Below are 22,262 nucleotides of genomic sequence, written 5' to 3' on the forward strand. Positions count from 1 at the left end.
AAACCAGTAGTAGTGGCTACATGGTATGGAAAGCCTGCAAAACAGCGAGGAGAGCAGTGTGCTGACCACACGCCCCTCCGTACCGCAACTGCGTGGCACCATAAGGCAGAGGATTATGTGGCAGGCAGTAGACATGGCTTGGTACTTAAAGGCCTGGCTAGAAGCTACTTCAACAAAAAGGATGCAGAGTTTCACGTTGAGAGACCCAGGGAGTGCACACAATGAAACAGCATCATCTGACTGGGGAGTAATTGCCACAAATGTACCATAGGGATCAATATTGTGTCCATTCTTGGTCTCATTAAATACAAATGACCCTCCGTCATCTATACACAATGCAGAAATCATCCTCGTAACTGAAGTATCGCATTCAAGCCTAAAAGAGAAACTTCAGAACTTGGAAAAAGACAAAAAACAAAATACAACAGGAAAACAGAAATAAATAAAGGTGGATGTTGTCTAAGGATTTTATTCAAAGTTGGGAAAGGGAGATACAGTTCTGAAGAGTAGGAGTTTGCACAAGGCCTGATTGCACAACTAGAAATAATGCAGGAGGGGAAAATCAATAAATTAAGCAGAATAGCCTAAATTCTTATGTGTTTATGTTGATGAGAATCTGAAATGGAAGTCACATACTACAAATTCTCTTAAACACGTAAGGTCTGCAGATTTTGCGTTATGGATAATATCATATTTTGGAGATGAAAATGTTAAATAATTGCCTAACCTTTTCTGGTTTCATTCATTAAGTTCTGTGCCATCATATTTAGGTGTATTTTGTCATTGAATAAGAATGTTACTGTTGTATAGAGGCATGTAATGAGGATAATGTGTTGTACCCTCTCTAGAACATCTCGTAGACAAACCGAGCGAGATGGCGTAGTGTTTAGCATACTGGACTCGGGATGATGACGGTTCAAATCCATGTACTGCCATCCAGATTTAAGTTTTCCATGATTTCCCTAAATTGTTCCATGCAGATGCTGTGATAGTTCCTTTACAAGGGCATGGCCAAATTCCTTGCCGATTCTTAAAACGTTCAGAGGGTGCACTCCATCTCTAATGGGTTCGATGTTGACGGGATGTTGAATGTTGATCTTCCTTCTTGTAGACAGCTCTTTAAAAAGTTGGGCATACTGACAACAGCCTCACAAAAAATTTACTCACTGTCAAAGTTTATTGTCAACAGTCGGTCACAGTTTGAAAACAACACTAATATTCAAAAATTTATGTTACTATGAGACTATCTCAGACCCCAGCGACAACAAAGATTTGTTTTTCATAATCATTGACCAAATTTAAAAATTTAAAATGCTGTTGTAATCTACACATTAGGAGCTTTAGACTTGCGTTAAAGGTTTACAACAATAAGTATTACAGTTAGGAACAATATGTATGTCTTGAGGCAGCATACCTCACAACATGAAATTTACCTAGACTAACATATTTGTGCGAATATAGGCTGCATCTGAACTTCTGACATGAGATTACAGTAAAAAGTAAATCTCGAATATAGGCCACACTGCTGAATTAACGAGAAAGTTCAATTAGGCAGTACTCTGAGTTACGTCTGTCTCACTCCCCTTCTTCAGCTCTCACATAACTGGGGGTAAATCACCACCCCCTCCACACACACCCACACAATCTCTCTCTATCTCTCTTCATGATTCTTGTTATCATCATTTTCATTAAGCACATTCTGTGGCTTGAAATTCAGATAGAACAGCCAGTATACCTCAGATTACTAAGTACTACAACTACATTCTCATGCAGACACTAAACTATGTTGGCACCCCTACATAACAAGTGAACAGTACAGAGCAACAATAATATGCTCTGGGTCCATATGGAAATGAATAGCATGGAAAAGAAACTTTTTGCCAAAGGAATTTAAAGTTTTGTATGGGTGGGTTCGATGATTCGTGCAATGAAATAATTTGCCTAATCTTCGCAGAACTGCAATCGTGAAAAGCTGTCTCAGGCTTACAAAAACAGTTTGAAATCTTTCCATTGCTACACGATCCAGCTTTGATGTAAAATTTTTTATTTACATTCCCAAATAAAAAATATACCAAACAGCATCACAGTAAGTAATGTAGGGGAACATAGTGTGAAAATATGTACAAGTGGTACTGAAAGCAGCTGTGTACAATGATGTTGAGCATTACAGCTGACGGACAAAAGTGCCACTGTTGCAGTTTTTAATCAGCCACCCATCCCCAAGGGAGAAAGCTTCCCAGCTGATGATGTTATTTAAGAGCTCCTGACGTTACACTGCAGTAACTGATAATGATATTAATTTCAACCCACAAGATACGTGTACACATCACTTTGAAATTCACAATTTATGATCTGAGGGGAGAAATCTTGATTATAGGCTACACCGTAATTTTTTTTAAGCCAAAATTTAGGTTGTAGGTTCATGTCCATCTACTTCCCCTTTTCTTTTACTTTTTCCCCCCTAAAACATTCTGAGACATTTTTACTAATTTAATAGGAGTATTATCTGCAATAGTCGATGTTATTTATTATAAATAATGTATTCCCTGCACCTCTTATTGCATAGGCCAATGACTGGAATGTTTCCTCAGTTGCCAGAAATCTTAACATGACTGCCGTCTATGTCAGAAAGCAAACGTAAGTTACTCATGGGAAGCCTTTCTTATTATGAGACTGTGTAAAAGATATACATCTATCTTGGTTTTACGGACTGCCTCATGTTGATGTAACTGCTGAATATCTCGACCAGAGTACGTCAAAGAAAGAAAAATATAGAACAACCTTTAGCATTGCTCAGAACATCATGGGATAATGCATGTGTGCTTCTCCTAAGAGCCACGGTCTTCAACGCACATGCGCATCAGGGCACTCGGCACAGCTCAGTTGGTTCTGTTACTTGCCACAAACAGAAAAAGGAACAAAATGCCGTATGTTTTTAGTTACAAGAAAGAATGACATTCATACTTTATAAACACAACAAATAATTTAACACATACATTGGCTTGGCAGCTGGAGAAAAAACAATGTCACAAATGGATTTGTGACATTACATCGTGCACACATGGGTGTGTGCGCGCGCACGTGTGTGTGTGTGTGTGTGTGTGTGTGTGTGTGTGTGTGTGTGTGTGTGTGTGTTCATTCTTAAGAGAGACTGAACATAGCTAAGTACAAATTGTATAGATAACTACCCAATTGTGGCATATTATAAGCTATAGTGCATAATGCTTCACTTGATCCCCAGGACCAAACCTGCCAGTGGCACCACCTGTACACACATTCGCACCTCCATGGAAGAAGGCAGCAGCTCCCGTGTCAGTGTCTCCCCTACGGCAGCAACCGAACCAGCAGCAGGGCTCGGCGTTTGTCAGCTGGACGGCCGGCAGGGGTGTCACATCCCCACAACGGCCGGCACACAGCCAAGCCCAGGTGCAGCCTCCGCACCAGTTCCCGCCTGCAGTGGCGTTTGTGCAGGGACCTCCTCTGGTGGTAAGCTACACCTTCGTCTACACCTGTGTCCATCGTCACCAATGTCGTCATCGTCATTGTCGTCATCATGACGTTTGTCTCTCACTACACACATTGTATCAGTGAGCCTGTGTATTAGGTAGTAGAGTTATCTGTTGTTTTTCTTTTCGTCAAATTTCCATTTTCCTCGGCGTAGCCATGTGTATGAGGGCAGTCTGAAAAGTTCTCAGTCTGATAGTGGAAATGATAATTTATGCTTTCAAAGAAGTTTTATTTTTCCACATAATTCCTACAGTATCAACATATTTCATCCAGTGGTGTTTCAATGTCATTACCCTCTTTCTGTTGTTTTCCTCCGGAAGGGCTGCAAGGTAGCCACCTTCAAGTCGCAGTGGCGTATCATGGACCAAGTAGCGACTGGGGAAGAATTTTTGTGGTTTTGAGATGGACATCTGGGGCAGCCAAAACTGGGGAGTAGGGTGAATGTTCCAGCACATCATAGAGCAGATCACTCGATTCCCCCATTGCCAAGACACTATTGTGGGCAGGTGCTGTGTCCTGATGGAAGATGATATTTTCTCTTCTTTAAGGCGGGTCTGTTTTCATGAATGCTTGTTTCCAGTTTTGTTACAAGGTGAGAGTAGTATTCCCCAGTTGTGGCTTTATATTTTTCAAGACAGCCAATCAACAAAATTCCTTTCACATCTCAAAATGACGACACCATGATTTTTCCTGCTGATGGCATCTCCTTGCCTTCTTTGGAGCTGAAGAACCAGAGTCTGTACATTGCAGAGACTGCTGTTTGGATTCAGTCCATGTTTCATCTACTGTCACATATCAATACAGAAAGTTAAGTCAGTTTTTCCTAAAATGCATCTATTGGTTTTTGGAAAGTGTCATGTTAATACAATTGTGATCCACAGTGAATGCAAGGCACTTACCATGTGCAAAGTTATCTCATGTTCAATTCCTAATTCAAGATGTGACTGACATGTTCCTTTGATATACCTTGAGCATTTGCAATTTCATGCACCATTATACACCAATCTCCCAGAATCTTGTAATGCAGTTTATCAATGATTACAGATGGCTCATCTTGGGTGCTTTCGCAGCCACATTTTAAACTCGGCTGCCCATTCCTGCACAGTGGAAGCTGAAAATGAAATACACTTTTACAAGATGCTAATGAATTTCAATTTGTCTCAAGCCTTCTTTTACAAAACTTAATCGCTGGACTCTGCATGAAATAACCGCAAAAATCAACGTAGGATGTATGACAACGTACCTGTTAGGACAGTGTGTAATATTTTGTTGCAAAATATTCCTCCGAATTTGACAAAAGTAATGAACAATGCACCATACAACTCTGTTGTGATGCATAAAGCTCCAACAGTGCGCTGGAGAAAAGCGATATTTTCATCTAGGTGCAAAACAGTGTTCCATGAAACAAAGTTGACCCTAGCATGCGGAAGATGGAGTTAAGCGGAACTTGTAATGCTGTACAAGTTAAGAACTCCTTGCTACCAGTTGACAGTGTAGCTAATACTAAAGAGCATAGTTAAATTGGGCTTCCTCCACATCTCTCATTCATTTAAATCCGATTGAGAGTATATGGTCTCAGGTAAAAGTAATGTGGCAAAAAACAAGAAAAAGATTATGCTGAGTGAGAATGAAATGCTGACAAAAGAAGCCATTGCAAGTGACGCCATAGGACTGTTTTTGAGTTGTCAGCCATATCGAGACAGTAGTTCAGGAGATGTGGATTCATGAATGACTGACGAGTTTTGAGTAATACGTAACTTCTCTTGTTTCCATGCTAAAATCTGCTTCTTTTACCAAAACATGACAGATTTACGAATATCCATCTCACTAACCTACTAATGCAGCTGTAATTGTGATAGAATCCTGAAACAGTGTATTATTAAACTAGCAACTGAGGAAAAGTCCATATTTTATGAAGAAGCTCATTCCCCTGTATAACAATAAACACGCAATTTCTTCACTTATATTCTCGCAGAACCCACAGCAATTATTGTTTCGCAAGCTATTGGTGGCACTTAAAAATAACATTACTTCATTGGAGGGGAAAAAAAAACTTTAGTTGCTTGACTATCTTGGTGGACATGGAAGTTTTGTGTATTAATCATGTGGCAAAATACTCTCGTCTTTTCTTGTTATGATTTGCCAAAATCTTGTTTTGATATCTCAAGCCCTGTATAAGGTGTGAGGGATTTATGAGTATTTCATTCTGGCATTTTTGCTGGTGTGCCCGTTTATGACTGAGCACTTTACGTATGCTTCTTGTTCTTGAGACTGGAGGCAGACAGTGGTATCCTTCCATGTTTAAAAAATAATTCAATATGTTATCTACATTTCGCGTGCAGCAACATATGTCATAACACACTCAAAACTAAATTCATAGTGACCCCTATTTTTCATAGCAAACTTTAAGAATTTCATGCAGTAGTTTACCTGATTTGAAAAATTAAAATAACTATGACCATTAACGAAATGACAGATGGTTCATCATGAAGCTGATGAATGAAGCTATAACATGTGCGAAAATCTTAATTTTTCTATCGGACAGTGTGCACTTAACACATGCTGGCAATTGCACTTCTTTCCACTCTCTCTGTACCAAACTGTGAAAAGTTGCAACTTATTTTAAATGCATTATAAAAGGTCCAGAATTACAAACAGACGCAATGTAACAAGCAAGATTAAAAATTTAAATGACACAACTGTAATTATTCAAAATAAAATTTTAACAGGTCAAGTGAAACTACAGTAATGGAAATAAAGAAAATAAATGGAGCATGTACCTAGGTAGGCTAATTGATAAAGTGGTCTGAATGGGATTACTAGCTAGTAAGGGAACTGTGTCCGATCATTCAGTTCCAAGCTTGGGCAAGTGGACATAAGTCTATTGATTTCCATTGTTTCAAGGTAGATAATCTTTCTACATTTATTAATATAGATGTGATGGAAGACTTAATGTTGCATCTTGTAATTGTGTCCTCCTTTAAGCAGGTGGTGTGCAAAACTAGTCTCCTTTTCTATGTCTCTAACTTCTTTGGTGTTCCCTCAAGCAGGAGGACAGTGTTCTTTCTGACTGGCATATACAGAATTTGCCACAATTGCAAGCGATATTATCTCTTTTTTGTCCTAAATCAAACATTAACAATTGTCATCTTCCAAAAGCAATTGTGAAATACTGCGGAGTTGTAGTATTTTAAAGTTTTTGGTCCCACAAAAATTTCACAGCCACAAATATTTATCTTTGTAGCTGATGATGGTGTAACAGCCAAAAACTGGTTTGGTAAAATAATAAATATAATTGAGTATTACACCAGTGCCATGTGTATTTTCATTCTCAATCTATAAAATATTCTACCAAGACCTGACAGAACAGTCAATTAATGCAGTCAGTACTGTGCTTTAAATAAGTGCAAATTGCAGCCAGAAGCGATAAGTGCCCCCTATGTAAATAATTATCCCCCCCCCCCCACACACACACACACACACACACACACAAGAGGGGGGAGGAGGGTATCACAATGTAAGCAGACATATATTGAAACACAAAGAGTGAAGCTATCCCCACTGTAATAAAATGTTAAAGGCAGAATAACTCATCTAAATTGCTATGTTTCATCCAACATTTGCATATGAGGCATGCCGCTATAATACGACCTGACCATGTAACATTTCTATCTTCTAATCAAGTAAGTGTTGTACCAGGTGGTCACAGTTAAAATGTTGCTACCCATAGAGACCCAGTATGGGCTGTAACTATCATATGGCAGTGAAACCTAGTAGATATTCTAATGCGTTAATGTGGAACTGATTTATACTGGCAAAAGGTTAGTTCCATTTTTGGCCACCATTTGCAAATCTGGCACTGTACATCATGTTGCCTTGCCAACATCTCCAGTGTTCATATTGAACAAATTATGTTAAGTTGCACTGGCACTGTACATCATGTTGCCTTGCCAACATCTCCAGTGTTCATATTGAACAAATTATGTTAAGTTGCGGTTAATAATAAAGTGAAAATTATGTCTTTCTCACTTGTTTTACCTTTTCTGCCCACATGCCATTTCTAATCCATTACATATGCAATTGTTTCTATGTCTCTCTCTTGCATTTATAGTGCCAGATGTGCACCTGGTGACCAAAATTGGAACTTTTTTTTTTTTTTCCCCAGAGTAAATTGGTTCTGCATTAACGCGTTGGTTCTGCATTAACGCGTTAGAATATCTACCAAGTTTCACTGCCATACGATGATTACAGCCTACACTGGACGCCTATGAGTAGCTGCAATTTAATGAGAACCACCTGGTACATAATACTAGCATTATTTACTGAAAATCAAAATTATTTATAATGGAAAGATATCAGCATCCATAGGGAATAATGGCACAGTGTGGCTACATATTATTCCGTACCTGATCTTTGGCTGTATTTCCAGTTCGTCTTAGCAATGTCCATGTGTACAATGGAGTTCTCTGCAGCACAACATTGTGCTTCCTCCACACAATGTTGCAATTTACCTGTCATTATGGCTGTGATAACTGCTCCTCGTATGCAGTGTAAAGTTGTGAGGTGTTATATCGATGGGCCTTAGCATTAAGAGAAAACCCCCCAAAGACCACAACACCAATCTATATCACTGAGTCATGATGAGAATGTTGTCCTCTTAACTTGAGTGCTAATCCTGATGGCACTGTACAGCTGCAAGTATAGTGATTTTATCACTGTGTGCTGTGATTTTGTGATGGCCTGTTGGTGGCATGTGGTATCAAAATCAGTAATTGTTAGATGAAATAAAAGTCTGGCTATGGACTAAAGCAAATAATTTTTTTCTTTTTTTTTTTTCTTCTGAGTGTGTCTGTCATGGCTCCAACTAACAGTATGTTGAGAATATGTAATACAGTAACCATGTTCAGTAATTGTTCAGTAATAGTGATTGGGTGCTGTGATAGCTGGGAGCAGATGGATGTTAAACAGTTGACTGTACATAATGCTGATAGACATGGAACTTTGTGCTACTGAAGCCCGGCAGCAGTTACATACATCTGACTGTGCTCTGTCCTGACTCAGTGCAGACTGAATCTAGCATTGCCCACAGAACTTACACTCTGGCTATTAAAATTGCTACACCATGAAGATGACGTGCTACAGACGTGAAATTTAACTGACAGGAAGAAGATGCTGTGATATGCAAATGATTAACTTTTCAGAGCATTTACTCAAGGTTGGCGCCGGTGTCAACACCTACAACGTGCTGACATGAGGAAAGTTTCCAACCAATTTCTCATACACAAACAGCAGTTGACCGGCTTTACCTGGTGAAACATTGTTGTGATGCCTCATGTAAGGAGGAGAAATGCGTACCATCACGTTTCCGACTTTGATGAAGGTCAGATTGTAGCCTATCGTGATTGCGGTTTATCGCATCGCGACATTGCTGCTCACGTTGGTTGAGATCCAATGACTGTTAGCAGAATATGGAAACAGTTGGTTCAGGAGGGTAACACGGAACGCCATGCTGGATCCCAACGGCCTCGTATCACTAGCAGTCGAGATGACAGGCATCTTATCCGCATGGCTGTAACGGATCGTGCAGCCATGTCTCGATCCCTGAGTCAACAGATGAGGACTTTTGCAAGACAGACCATGGCTGCAGTTACCCTTGACACTGCATCACAGACAGGAGCGCCTGCGATGGTGTACTCAATGACGAACCTGGGTGCACGAAAGGCAAAACGTCATTTTTTCGGATGAATCCAGATTCTGTTTACAGCATCATGATGGTTGCATCCGTGTTTGGCGACATCACGGTCAACGCACATTGGAAGCGTGTATTCGTCATCGCCATACTGGCATATCACACGGCGTGATGGTATGGGGTGCCATTGGTTACACATCTCGGTCACCTCTTGTTCGCATTGACGGCACTTTGAACAGTGGGTGTTACATTTCAGATGTATTATGACCCGTGGCTCTACCCTTCATTCGATCCTTGTGAAACCCTACATTTCAGCAGGATAATGCACGCCCGCATGTTGCAGGTCCTGTATGGACCTTTCTGGATACAGAAAATGTTCGACTGCTGACCTGGCCAGCACATTCTCCAGATCTCTCACCAATTGAAAATGTCTGGTCAATGGTGGCCGAGCAACTGGATAGTCACAATACACCAGTCACTACTCTTGATGAACTGTGGTATCGTATTGAAGCTGCATGGGCAGCTGTACGTGTACATGCCATCCAAGCTCTGTTTGACTCAATGTCCAGACTTATGAAGGCCATTATTACGGCCAGAGGTGGTCGCTCTGGGTACTGATTTCTCAGGATCTATGCACCCAAATTGTGTGAAAATGTAATCACATGTCAGTTCTAGTATAATATATTTGTCAAATGAATACCCATTTATAATCCGCATTTCTTCTTGGTGTAGCAATTTTAATGGCCAGTAGTGTATTTAAAGATGCTTGTAATAATGTGTACACAAATTCTTCGAATACAAACATGTTACAATTTAAGTAACAACACAAAAGACAGGAGGAGAAGAGTTTATGTATACACCTTAGGAAGTGAAGTTATTTTTAGTTAAATCTCTTCAAAATAGCACAGGTAGCAGGAGTTTCGGACATGTCCCTTTATCCCCAGGATTTAGCAAAACCTGGCAAGAGTTTTCTGCTGATTCATATTTTCAAACCAAAATATTTCATTAATTAATGTGGTAAACTAGTAAAATTATACATTAAAATTGTATATTTTTGGAAACAGAAAAATTAGGGCTACAGTACTGTGATATTTGAGTTTTGAAGGGATTGCATTTTAAGGTTCAAACATCATAGAATTCTTACATTAATAGTAATGTTGAATAGTGACATTGATATAATTTTCAAAAAAATGTAATGTTTGTTGGAATAGACAAAATGAGAGGGCTTACAAATAAGATAAGTCGGTAATAAAACAGTTATTAGCACAGTGGAATATTTGAGTACTTGTGGATCTTATGAATCATAAATTTCAAATATTTTATTGAATAAAATTCTACTACACATTCTGTGTTTACTGTTGTTATCAGTGGCCTGCAAATTATATACTGAATAGCAAATTTTGAAAATTTTTGCTTAAAAAAGAATTTGGATATTTCACATATACACTGTTTAGGAATTGTGCGTGAAAAGGAGAACAGAAAGAGAAAATAATATTCATGTAAGGAGTGGTATTACAACAAGTGGAGGTATTGTGTGTTGCTAAGTTTCAAGGTGCTTGCAAACTGCCCTGTGTGATGACAGAACTGTCATGTCTCACAGTGCCCTTCAGTTTGTACATGTGTAGTATTGGCATCACTTGTCATTTTCAAGTCGATTGATACACACTTTTGTAACTGGCACTTCTTATAATGAAAAGTCTTGTGCAAAGCAGTTGTTAATGAACACTGCTGCCAATCACTCCCCACCACCCGTGCACCCCTAGAAAGTGTTTCTGCATGTTACTCCCACTTTCTCAGGTGTGTGTTTTGATGGTGGAGTAATGAGATCAAGAAAGACATTGTCCTTTGACTACAATGGCAGTAACTCACAGTTGGATTCTGTAAACTCATAAAACACCTAGGTACACGAATAATGCAGTCTACATAGGAGTCTAGCGAAAATGCAGTCTACATCAGAAACTGTTTACAAATTACTTGCGCTTCCTAGAATATTGCTCAGTTGTGTGGGCGTCATACCAAATAGATTTAGCATGCAGTATAGAATGTACCACATCAGTCCAAAGAGTTTTGAGGCTGGTTAATAATAAAGAGAGAAATGTTAAGATAGTGGTTTTAATCCTTCAGGTGTTCTACATAGCCTCTCGCCACTTGTGTGTAACACACAGAACATCCATACAACCATATGACACTGTCATAAAAGTTCTTTGGGGTGCTGTTCAATTCACTCATCACATGTTCTCAAGTGTAATGTATGTCGTCACGTGAGTTTCTGCACATTGCCATTTTGTGGTCGGTTCATATTGGTAACTAAAAGTCTCGTCACTCGTGGCAGTTTTTTCCTGAAAAGATTTTTTCACATTTTGCGTTTCAACTAAGGAGCTGCAGGTGTCCTTGTGTCATTGTTTTTGTTTGGGAGTCCAGGTGTGTTGTACAAACTTTCCAGACACTTTTCTATTCTTAAAAACATTCTTGAGAATGTGTTGATACTTGATTTAGAGATGTTCAGTTCGGTGCTCCATTGTAAATTATGACATGATAAAGTTGACAGATTATATTAACACGTCCGCTACTTAATACTGCCTGCACACCACTGACTGGTGAAATGCATATATGTTGTTTCCAGTTGTTACTTCAAACTGCCCCTGTAATTACTGCACTAACATTGCTTGTTTGGCAGGAATAAAATAAGCTTATAACTTTTTGGATGAACTGTATAGACGAAGAAGGGCAGCACAAATGGTGACAGGTTTATTTGATCCACGGAAAGTGTCACAGTAATTGTGAAAAACATGGCCTGGCAGTTGCTTCAGAATAGATGACAATTATTCTGTAAAGGCTTACTTGCAAGGTCCCAAGAAGCAGTATTAGGTGAGGAATGTGGGGATATACTATAGCCCCCTATGTATTATTCCTGTAATGACCACGAAAATGAGATTAAACTAATTACAGAGCACACACAGGCATTTAAACAGTCATGCCTCTCACACTCCATATGTGAGTGGAACACGAGGAAACCCTAATATGTTATACTGTGTGAAGTACCCTCTGCCATACACTTCACAATGGTTTACAAAATATAGATGTAGATATAAATATTGCAGTATGATAAGATGCACTTGAATTCGACCCATTTCCCAACTGTTTTGTCCTTTGATCAACTGCAAATTGCAACTAGCAACAGGAAAATCTTGATACCAAATTTGGTACATTATCCTTTTCGTGTTCTTTCAAGCTTCATACATAATTATTTTCTGCATTTCTCTTATTTGTTTTCCTTTACTCGGTAGAGTGCTGCAAGCAAAAACCCACCACAAGCAGCCGTTCTCCAGGAGAATACAGCAGGTGCCGAGTTCCGTGCTCTATGGAACAACTTGCAGGTGAGTTTATGTAGTGTTAGGTGACAGATATAAAACTTTGCTTGTGACCAGAGAATGTTCTTAGAAATGTTGTTATTCCTGTTTTCAGAAGCTGCCAGCCAACAACAGTGTGGTGCCTAAGAAACCTGACGGGAAACTGGTGCCTAAATCTGCAGAGGTACGTACATTAAACACTAGATCCTCCTGGGAACGGATTTATGTTGGTTGCAACGTATGTTACCTAAATGTCTTTTGGGATTCTTTGCTCATACTTTTATGTTGGTGTATGCACACAAAACAATATTGAACTGCTAAAATTGGTTAGATTTCCCAACATGTTTTATAATCCCACCTGCCATAAGTAATGGAACACTGAGTTTCATCTGTGAAGGAGGCTGCATATAGGACTCTAGTGCAACCTATCCTAAAGTACTGCCCGAGTTTTTGGGGTCCACACCAGGTGGGATTAAAGAAGACATCGAAGAATTTCAGAGGCAGGCTGCTAGATTTGTTACCAGTAGGTATGAACAAAATGCAAGTGTTACAGAAGTGCTTTGGAAACTCAAACAGGAATCCCTGGAGAGAAGATGACATTCTTTGCGAGGAACAGTAATGAGAAAATTTAGAGAACCGCTCATTTGAAGATGACTGCTGAATGATCCTATTGCCGCCAACATACATTTCGTGTAAGGACCACAAAGGTAAGATACGAGAAATTAGGACTCATACAGAGGCATATAGACAATTGTTTTTTCCCTCAATCTATCTGCAAGTGGAACAGGAAATGAAACAACTAGTAGTGATAATGTGATCCACTGATCCGCCACACAACATACGGTGCCTTGCAGAGTATGTATGTAGATGTAATGTAAAAAACATATGAATCCTACTCTGGGGTGAGTGATATTGTCAACAGTGGACAAAAGCTGAAACATTTCTTATCTGGTTTATTTGTTGTTCTGGAGTTGAATATCTAACCAAATAAGTTGTCATTGGCTTAACTGCAGCTTTGTCCATAAAAGTATTTTCTTTCGTGTACACTCGTTTTCTAACAATTTTGTACATGTGTAATTGTTTTTATGTTTTTATAAAAAATTGCACATTCTCTAACAAAACTACCTACTTGCTAACACCACAATACATTCCAGAAGTAACCACAATGGTAACGGTGCTTGCTAGTTATTACAATCAGTACTTCATATTGACAAGATAAGAGCCGATAGTTTTTGCGTGCCATTGAAAAGAAATGTATGGTGGTGATCTGTGTACCTCTCTTAATATGAGCATGATTCAAAAAGTAATGCTAGAAAAGATTTGTTCAGGAAACTAAAGATACACACAGAATTGTAAGGCACTGGTATTAATTACTTTTCCATGTAGCCACTACATTTGTCTAAGCTGAAATCAAAAGATGTCAGGAACTGTACATACATTACATACAGTGGAAATGGTCACATTGCTGATAAGGAAGGAAATTAAGAATGAGATTTTCACTCTGCAGCAGATTGTGCGCTGATATGAAAGATCCTGGCAGATTAAAACTGTGTGCTGGACCGAGACTCGAACTCGGGACCTTTGCCTTTCGCGGGCAAGTGCTCTACCAACTGAGCTACCCAAGCACGACTCACGCCCTGTCCTCACAGCTTTACTTCTGCCAGTATCTCGTCTCCTACCTTCCAAACTTTACAGAAGCTCTCCTGCGAACCTAGCAGAACTAGCACTCCTGAAAGAAAGGATATTGCGGAGACATGGCTTAGCCACAGCCTGGGGGATGTTTCCAGAATGAGATTTTCACTCTGCAGTGGAGTGTGTGCTGATATGAGATACTGGCAGAAGTAAAGCTGTGAGGATGGGGCGTGAGTCGTGCTTGGGTAGCTCAGTTGGTAGAGCACTTGCCCGCGAAAGGCAAAGGTCCCGAGTTCGAGTCTCGGTCCGGCACACAGTTTTAATCTGCCAGGAAGTTTCAAGGATTTAAGGATTGTAATCTTAATGATAGTGGTGTCGCTAGAAGTGTAGCTCTCGCACTTCTCTGAAAGTATTAGGTAAAGAGCTGGCCATGGCGTTCACGTGCCTAAGAGAGAGTAGTTATAAAATTCAAAGTAGTAATTAATAGGGGCACAACTGAAACACCTATATTGATTTATTGACATACACTCACAATGTAATGCCTTTTACAGAAAAATCTTGCACCTGAGATTGGGAGCACATAATGCTAATGTCTGACTATTTCTCAGAGCTCAGTACCTCACTTGCCATGAGGGAATTTGGACCCAGTTTTTCAGGAAGGGAAAAGGAGATGCATGAAAGCAAGGACATGTTGTTGAAGTTGACTGCATGTGTGTAGTGATAAATGTTAAAGGCAGTGAACAGTGTACTTTTATTATTTACTGATGGAAGTAAAGCTATGAGGATGGGTCATGAGTAATGCTTGCGTAGTCCAGTCAGTAGCATTTGCTCGCAAAAGGCAAGGGTCCCAAGTTAGTCTCGGTCTGCCACACAACTGTAATCTGCACGTGCTCTGCTGCAGAGTGAAAATTTCATTCTGGAAGATAACCTGATCCAACTGTGTATAAACAGGAGAGCAATGTTGTTACGTATAACAGATGAGGAGTGTGTTTATTAAGGCACTGGCCTCAGTTTCAGGAGGATAGAAGCTCATGCTGTGTCCAGCTATCCTGATTTAAGTTTTCCTAAATCATTTCAGGCAAATATCAGGATGATGCCTTCAGCATGGCCACAGCTGACTACCTTTTCTGTCATCATTAAGCACTTATGGACAGTGTGTGCTATAGTTAATAAAGAAAATTGACTTTGGTGAATGTACAAGATAATAGAAGCAAAACCATTTTAGTAGACTTAGCTCAGTATACGAGTTGTTTGCAAGGTAATTGCAAATTTGTGGTTGCAAGTCACCACTGAGTTCAGTATTAAGAATTGTCCTAATCAGTAGAAATGTATTGAAATGTAAACTTTTCAGTTGAGCTTCCATCTAATTCGGCTCAAATTTGACATGAACCCGTATGCTGTTTATTAGTCAATACATGAGCAACATTTCTCGTTCAAAAAGTAGTTAGGGGTTCTGGGTGATCATCTTATTGTGCTTCACATTCTTCTGAGAAAACTTGAACATGCCTGTCTCCAGTTTTTGTGGCAGGACCTTCTATGATTGCTCAAGAATGTTACTCTTGCACAACAGTAGAGAATGTGGTAGTTTTGTGTTGCGGCACCGGCACATTTTATTGCCAATGTAAGACATCTAACTTGCCAGTATGATCAGAGACAGATAGGTCAAGCAGGGTGCGCACCTTGGCCTTCAAGATCAGGCTGTTACAATTGTAGATCAAAGACGTTTTCCGGAACAATTCATGCTCACATTGTCAAGTCCAAATCAGTTGCTACATCCAAACCACAAAAAGAAAGAATGTGTTAAAATGAAGTACAGCGGAGTTCTGTTGAGGTTCTGACAGCCAATGAAATTAAAAATTGAACGACCGTAGTTGTGGGCCAATTACATGTATACACTCTGGGGGAGGGGGAGGGACTACACACCATAAAGGAATTTATCCATGAATGGGATGGGATGGAAATCAGTAGATGTAATGTGTATATATAGACAAACAAATGATTACAGTTTCAGAAAAAATGGATGATTTAGTCAAGAAAAAGAGCTTCACAACAAACAATAGGTAAGCCAATAATGCATTGGTCATCCTGTGTCCCTTAACAAGCTGTTAAGTTACTGTGTGTGACATTAATTGATAGAATTGTTGGATGTCATCTTGAGGGATATGGTCCCAAATTCTGTCCAATTGACACGTTAGTTCAAGAAAATTCTGTGCAGGTTCAAGAGCGACACTTGTAATGCTTCAAGCATTCTGAATTGGGAAGAGATCCAACGACCTTGCTGTCCAATGTAGGGTTTGACAAGCAGTAGAAACTCGTCATTTGCAGGCAGGCATTTTCTTGATGAAATGTAAGCCTAGGATGGCTCCCCATGAAGGGCAACAGAACAGGGCATAGAATATCATTGATGTACAGTTGTGCTGTGGATAACAGCCAAAGGTGTCCTGCTCTGGAAAAAATGGCACTCCAGACCTTCCCTCTCAGTTGTCAAGCCGTATGGCAAGCGACAGTCAGGTTGGTATCTCACAGTTGTTGGTGGCATCTCCAGACACGTCTTTGCCCTGGAATGTCATTGACTGAAGTAGAACTCTGTTTGGTAATGAGTCCCACTTCAAACTGAGCCTCGATGGCCAGTAGAGATGTAATGCACGGTGACTTGATTAAAAAGTTCACATTTGTACAAAGTAGGCCAATATTTCGTCCTGAAGTCAGGGAAACTTGTAACCACATGCCCAATTATGGTATCAACAACTCATATCCGTGTTTACTGGAAAGTTTTTGTTTCTATTGTCAGTCTTTACTAATAATTATGGTATACCTTATGTTCCCATATGTTTGAATATGTGAATTATGCTTTTCCTTGTATTTAGTAGACACATTGTGTATCATCGTAAAGTGTTCCTCAGGTAAATAAGTTACTAATATACTACCAGAATAGTTGTTGAAGTATAATGTGAAGGTGGAAGGTGACTGTGGTTTTATGCTGTGTGTATGTTCTGAAGGTGGAAGACCAGGGGACAGAGCTGTTGAAGAAAGTGCTCAGAATCGTGCCAGATAGCCCTGACGGTGCGGCAGCCAAAGAGAAACGCAAGACGGGTGCTGCATCTGTGACTGCTGAGACACAGGTGACGAACAGTGATACTCTAAAATAAATGCCAGCCCTCACTAGGATAAGAATTGTCACATTACATTTGGGTAAAAACGGTAATATACAGACACTAGAACAGATAGAGATTAAAAAGGTGATGGAGGTAGAGAGGTGTGTGCAAAATTTGTTGCAGAGATTGTTCTGCATTACCCATAGTCCATGTTCTGCTTTCATACAAGGCTATGCTACAGGCATACACTCTCAGAAATGTCTTCCTCAGGTTAAGGTCGATGTCTAATAACAGTAGACTTCATATAGAAAGGAATGCCCCTTCTTGTGCACTGGCCTGCTTCTTGTATCTTTCATTGCTACATCTGTCATGCATTATTTGGCTTCCACGGTGGTGGAATTTCTTCATTTTATTTACTACCTGATCCCCAATTTTGATGTTAAATTTATCAATAATATGATTTCTGCTATAGTCCTCAGTACTTCTGTATTGCTTTCATTTACTCTTGATACATATTCTTTGCTCACTAGATTGTTCATTGTATTTAACAGATCCTTGTAATTCTTCCTCAGTTTCATTGAAAATAGCAGTGTTATCACTGAATCTCAATATTGATGATGTTTCCCTCAATTTTAATCCCACTCCTGAACATTTCTTTTATTTTGCTTGATCATTGTACAGGCTGGACATTAGGGGCAAAAGACTACATTCTTGTCTTACACCCTTCTTAATGCAAGCACTTGTCTCTCAGTTTTCATTCTTATTATTCCTTCTTAGTTTTTCTATATATTGTTTATTAATGGAATGTAGTAATATTATAAGAAGGAAAATTTCTACTCATGATATAGTGGAGATGCTGAGTCACAGGTAGGCACAACAAAAAGACACTCACAATTATAGCTTTCGGCCATTAAAGTCTTCATCTATTGTCAACAAAGTCTTTAATGGCCGAAAGCTATAATTGTGAGAGTCTTTTTGTTGTGCCTATCTGCGACTTAGCATCTCCGTTAATGTGGTGAGTAGCAACTTTCCTCCTCATAATATTGTTACATTCCATCCGGGATTTTCCATTGTTTGATTATTGTTTATAAATGGTCATTCCCTATAGCATATGTCTATTTTCTGAAAATTTCAAACATCTGCCACCATTTTATGTTGCTAAATGCTTTTCCTAAGTTGAAAAATTTAGTGAAAGTGTCTTGATTTTTCTTAGCTCTTGCCTCCATTACCATGTTCATTGTCAGAACTGCCTCTCTAGTGTCTTTATGTTTGCTAAAACCAAATGGATCATCATCTACAAGATTCTCAGTTGTCTTTATACTGTTCTTGTCAGTAACATGGTCACCTTAGATGGCAAGCTAATTGTGCCACATGTCTTACATTCCCTATCTTCACGATAATATGTATGATGTTTTTCCAAATCCCAATGGAATTTCTCTAGTCTCATAAATTCTACACTCTACACAGACAGTATACCAATTAGGTTCCTTTCAAGTATACTGATGCAGTAGTTCCGTACTTAGCAACCTTATACAACCACTCTCTTGGCAAAAGATCTGTACCCAAAGACTGGAAAGTTGCACAGGTCACAAATATTCAAGAGAGGTAGTAGGACTAATCTACTAAATTACAGGCCCATATCATTAACGTCGATTTGTAGCAGGATTTTGAAATGTATATCGTGTTCAAAAAATTAGTAATTACCTCAAGGAGAACGCTCTATTGACACACAGTCAATATGGATTTAGAAAACATTGTTCTTGTAAAACACAACTAGCTCTTTACTCACATGAAGTGTTGAGTGTTATAGACGAGGGATTTCAAACTGATTCTGTGATTCTACATTTCCTGAAGGCTTTTGACACTGTAACACCCAAGTGACTTGTAGTGAAGTTTCGTGCTTATGGAATATTGTCTCAATTGTGTGACTCGATTTGTGATTTCCTTTCAGAGAGGTCATAGTTCATAGTGACTGATGGAAAGTCATCGAATAAAACAGAAGTGATTTCTGGCGTTCCCCAAGGTAGTGTTATAGGCCCTTTGCTGTCTTTTCTATATAAATGATTTATTGCAGCCATCTTTGGTTGTTTGCAGATGATGCTGCCATTTATCATCTAGGTTGTCAGAAGATCAACACACATGCAAAACAATGTAGGGATGCTAGGTGTATGGTGCGAAAATTGGCAGTCGACCTAAATAATGGAAAGTGTGAGGTCATCCACGAGTGTTAAAAGGAATCCATCAAACATTGGGTACATGATAAATCGTTCATGTCTAAAGGCCACAAATTCTTTTAAATATGTAGAAACTACATTTTGAACAACTTAAATGGGAAACAACACATAGGAAATGGCGGGGAAGGCAAATTGAAGACTGTGTTATATTGGCAGAACACTTTAGAAAATGTGGCAGATCTATTAAAGACACTGCCTACGCTGAACTTGTCCATCCTCTTTTGGAGTACTGCTGTATGGTCTGGGATCCTTCCCTGATAGGATTAATGGAGTAAATTGAGAAAGTCAAAGAAGAGCAGCGCGTTTTGTATTATCGTGAAATAAGGGAGAGCGTGTTGCGGACATGATACAGGGTTTGGGGTGAACATCATTAAAACAAAGGTGTTTTTTGAAGCGGTGGAATCTTCTCATAAATTCCAGTCACCAACTTTCTCCTCTGAAGGATTGGATTGTTTGGGGGAAGAGACCAAACAGCGAGGTCTTCGGTCTCCTGTGAAGGCAGAAATATTTTGTTGATGCTGACCTACATAGGGTGAACCGATCATCATAATAAAATAAGGGGAATCAGAAACGCTTGGAAAGATATAGGGGTTCGTTTTTTCTGCACACTGTTAGAGGTTGGAATAATAGAGAATTATTGTGAAGGTGGTTCGATGAACTGTCTGCCAGCCACTTAGTGTGATTTGCAGAGTATCCATTTAGATGTAGATGTAGTGGCAGGTGTTGATACAGTAAGCAGGTTCAAATGGATGCAGAGATGAAGAGGCATCCTTAAGATAGACTAGTGTGGGGAACTGTATCAATCCAGTCTGTGGGCTGAAGGACCACAGCAGCAACACCTTCCTTACGTTGTTACTCCTTTCACATTGTGTAAATTCTGCAGCACCCTGATACTGTAATAATTCTGTTCTGCTTACTTCCATAATTGCCCATTAAGTGTAGAATTAGTCCTTCACTTTTCAGCACACTCATCATTTAGCTTTTTTTTTTTTTTTTTCCAGACTTCGCCAGCCAAGAGCATTCAGAAACCTACAACAGAGAGCAGCTGCATGAAACTGCTGCACATGTTCCAGGCCAGGGGTAAGCTTTACAGGAGATATAATTGAACAAAATAACCACTTCTAAAGAGAGGGGTGTGTGTGTGTGTGTGTGTGTGTGTGTGTGTGTGTGTGTGTGTTACCCACCCATACCTGCAGCCATGCAACTGGCATGGGTAGGAGAGAGAGAGAGAGAGAGAGAGAGAGAGAGAGAGAGAGAGAGAGAGAGAGAGAGTGTGTGTGTGTGTGTGTGTGTGTGTGTGTGTGTGTAATTTTTTTATTGTCCCTGACAGCTGTGTGTGTGTGTGTGTGTGTGTGTGTGTGTGTGTGTGTGTGTGTGTGTGTGTGTGCCGGACTGTGAGCACTGTGCGGTCAAAATGGAAGAGGTGATGATCAGGAGTGATTAAAAGACACAAATATAGTTTCTGCATTTATTACCGATTCAGGGTACAAAGAAACTCTCCAGGATGGAGTTAGTTATTACATATGCTACATGCAAAAGTTAGAAAGGTGCAGAAATGTTACAGGAGTGAGTGCTGAATAATAGAGATAGGAACAGATGCACATTACTAGAGTCTTAGAGATAGATGGCAAAAAGCTATGTGTCCTGAATGAGATGCTAAATACAAGAGAGTGTAATCGAGCAATCTCTCTGCAGGCAGATGCTGGAGGCAGCCATGTGGTCTGTCTCTCTACCTCCTGGCTGCACTGCATCGTGCAAGGACACCACATGGCTGTCGGATTTTTGTGATTCTTTACACAAGGTCTGTTTAAAAAGTATCAGACTCTCTCTCTCTCTCTCTCTCTCTCTCTCTCTCTCTCTCTCTCTCTTCTCTTTTTCTCTCCCCCCTCCCTTCTTCTTCATCATCATCTTCTTCTTCTTCTTCTTCTTCTTCTTCTTCTGTGCATGAGCTGACTTGAATCTTCATGCACATGGGTGAACTTTTTCCCACCAGTCGATAGTGTAGTTGCAGGCAAGCTGTTGACTGAGGTAGTGTGTAGTGCTCGTGTTGGGTTTGCATTGCAATTGAAATGGCAGACAGACTGGAGTGGTGCTACTGCATCAAATTTTGCCAGCAACTGTGTGACAGTCATGTGGGAATTCAGATGGATTTTTGCTGTAGTGATGCAGGACCATCATGTGACTCCAGAGAAATTTTGGAAGAGGAGGGCATCAGCACTTTTTCGGCACATCCCATTGTGACAGAATATTTGGCCACGAAGAGAGTGTCGGCAAAATTCGTGCCAAAGCTGCTGACAGCGGAGCAAAAGCAACTTCATGTTGAAGTCTCGCAGGACACGCTGAAGTCCACAGCAAGTGACCCTGATTTCGCGAAACCGTAATCGCTGGTGACGAGTCCTGGGTGTACAGGTATGATCCGGAAACCAAATCCCAGTCATCACAGTGCAAGCATTGCTCCTCACCGAGACCAAACAAGGCCCGCCAAGTGAACAGCAATATCAAAATGATGCTGACTGCTTTCTTTGACTCCTGTGGTGTGGTACACCACAAGTATCCACCGCAGGGTCAATCGCCAAAGAGTACTACCAGGATGCCCTCCGTCACCTATGTGATGCTGTGCGGTACGAGAGACTGTGGTCAGCAGAAAATTCGTGCCTCCAGCATGACAGATTACACAAGTAATGGGCAAGGCGAACTCCAGATTGTGGTTTATTGGTAAATCCAGAAGCGATACAGTCCTTCAACAAAGGAAATT

The 22,262-nt window shown here is 39.9% G+C and overlaps 1 protein-coding gene across 1 annotated transcript in view; it reads left to right on the forward strand.

The window, feature by feature from the left end:
- The window catches only part of LOC126428117 (5'-3' exoribonuclease 1), a 204,932-nt gene that overhangs the window by 152,461 nt on the left and 30,209 nt on the right, over positions 1-22,262 (forward strand). The window contains exons 25-29 of the mRNA XM_050090024.1: positions 3,242-3,486; positions 12,484-12,573; positions 12,662-12,730; positions 17,178-17,300; positions 20,509-20,587. Of these exons, the coding sequence (XP_049945981.1) occupies positions 3,242-3,486; positions 12,484-12,573; positions 12,662-12,730; positions 17,178-17,300; positions 20,509-20,587 (606 nt within the window). The remainder of the gene's footprint in view (positions 1-3,241; positions 3,487-12,483; positions 12,574-12,661; positions 12,731-17,177; positions 17,301-20,508; positions 20,588-22,262) is intronic.

Source organism: Schistocerca serialis, chromosome 12 (genome assembly GCF_023864345.2).
Source record: "Schistocerca serialis cubense isolate TAMUIC-IGC-003099 chromosome 12, iqSchSeri2.2, whole genome shotgun sequence".
Lineage (NCBI taxonomy): Eukaryota > Metazoa > Arthropoda > Insecta > Orthoptera > Acrididae > Schistocerca > Schistocerca serialis.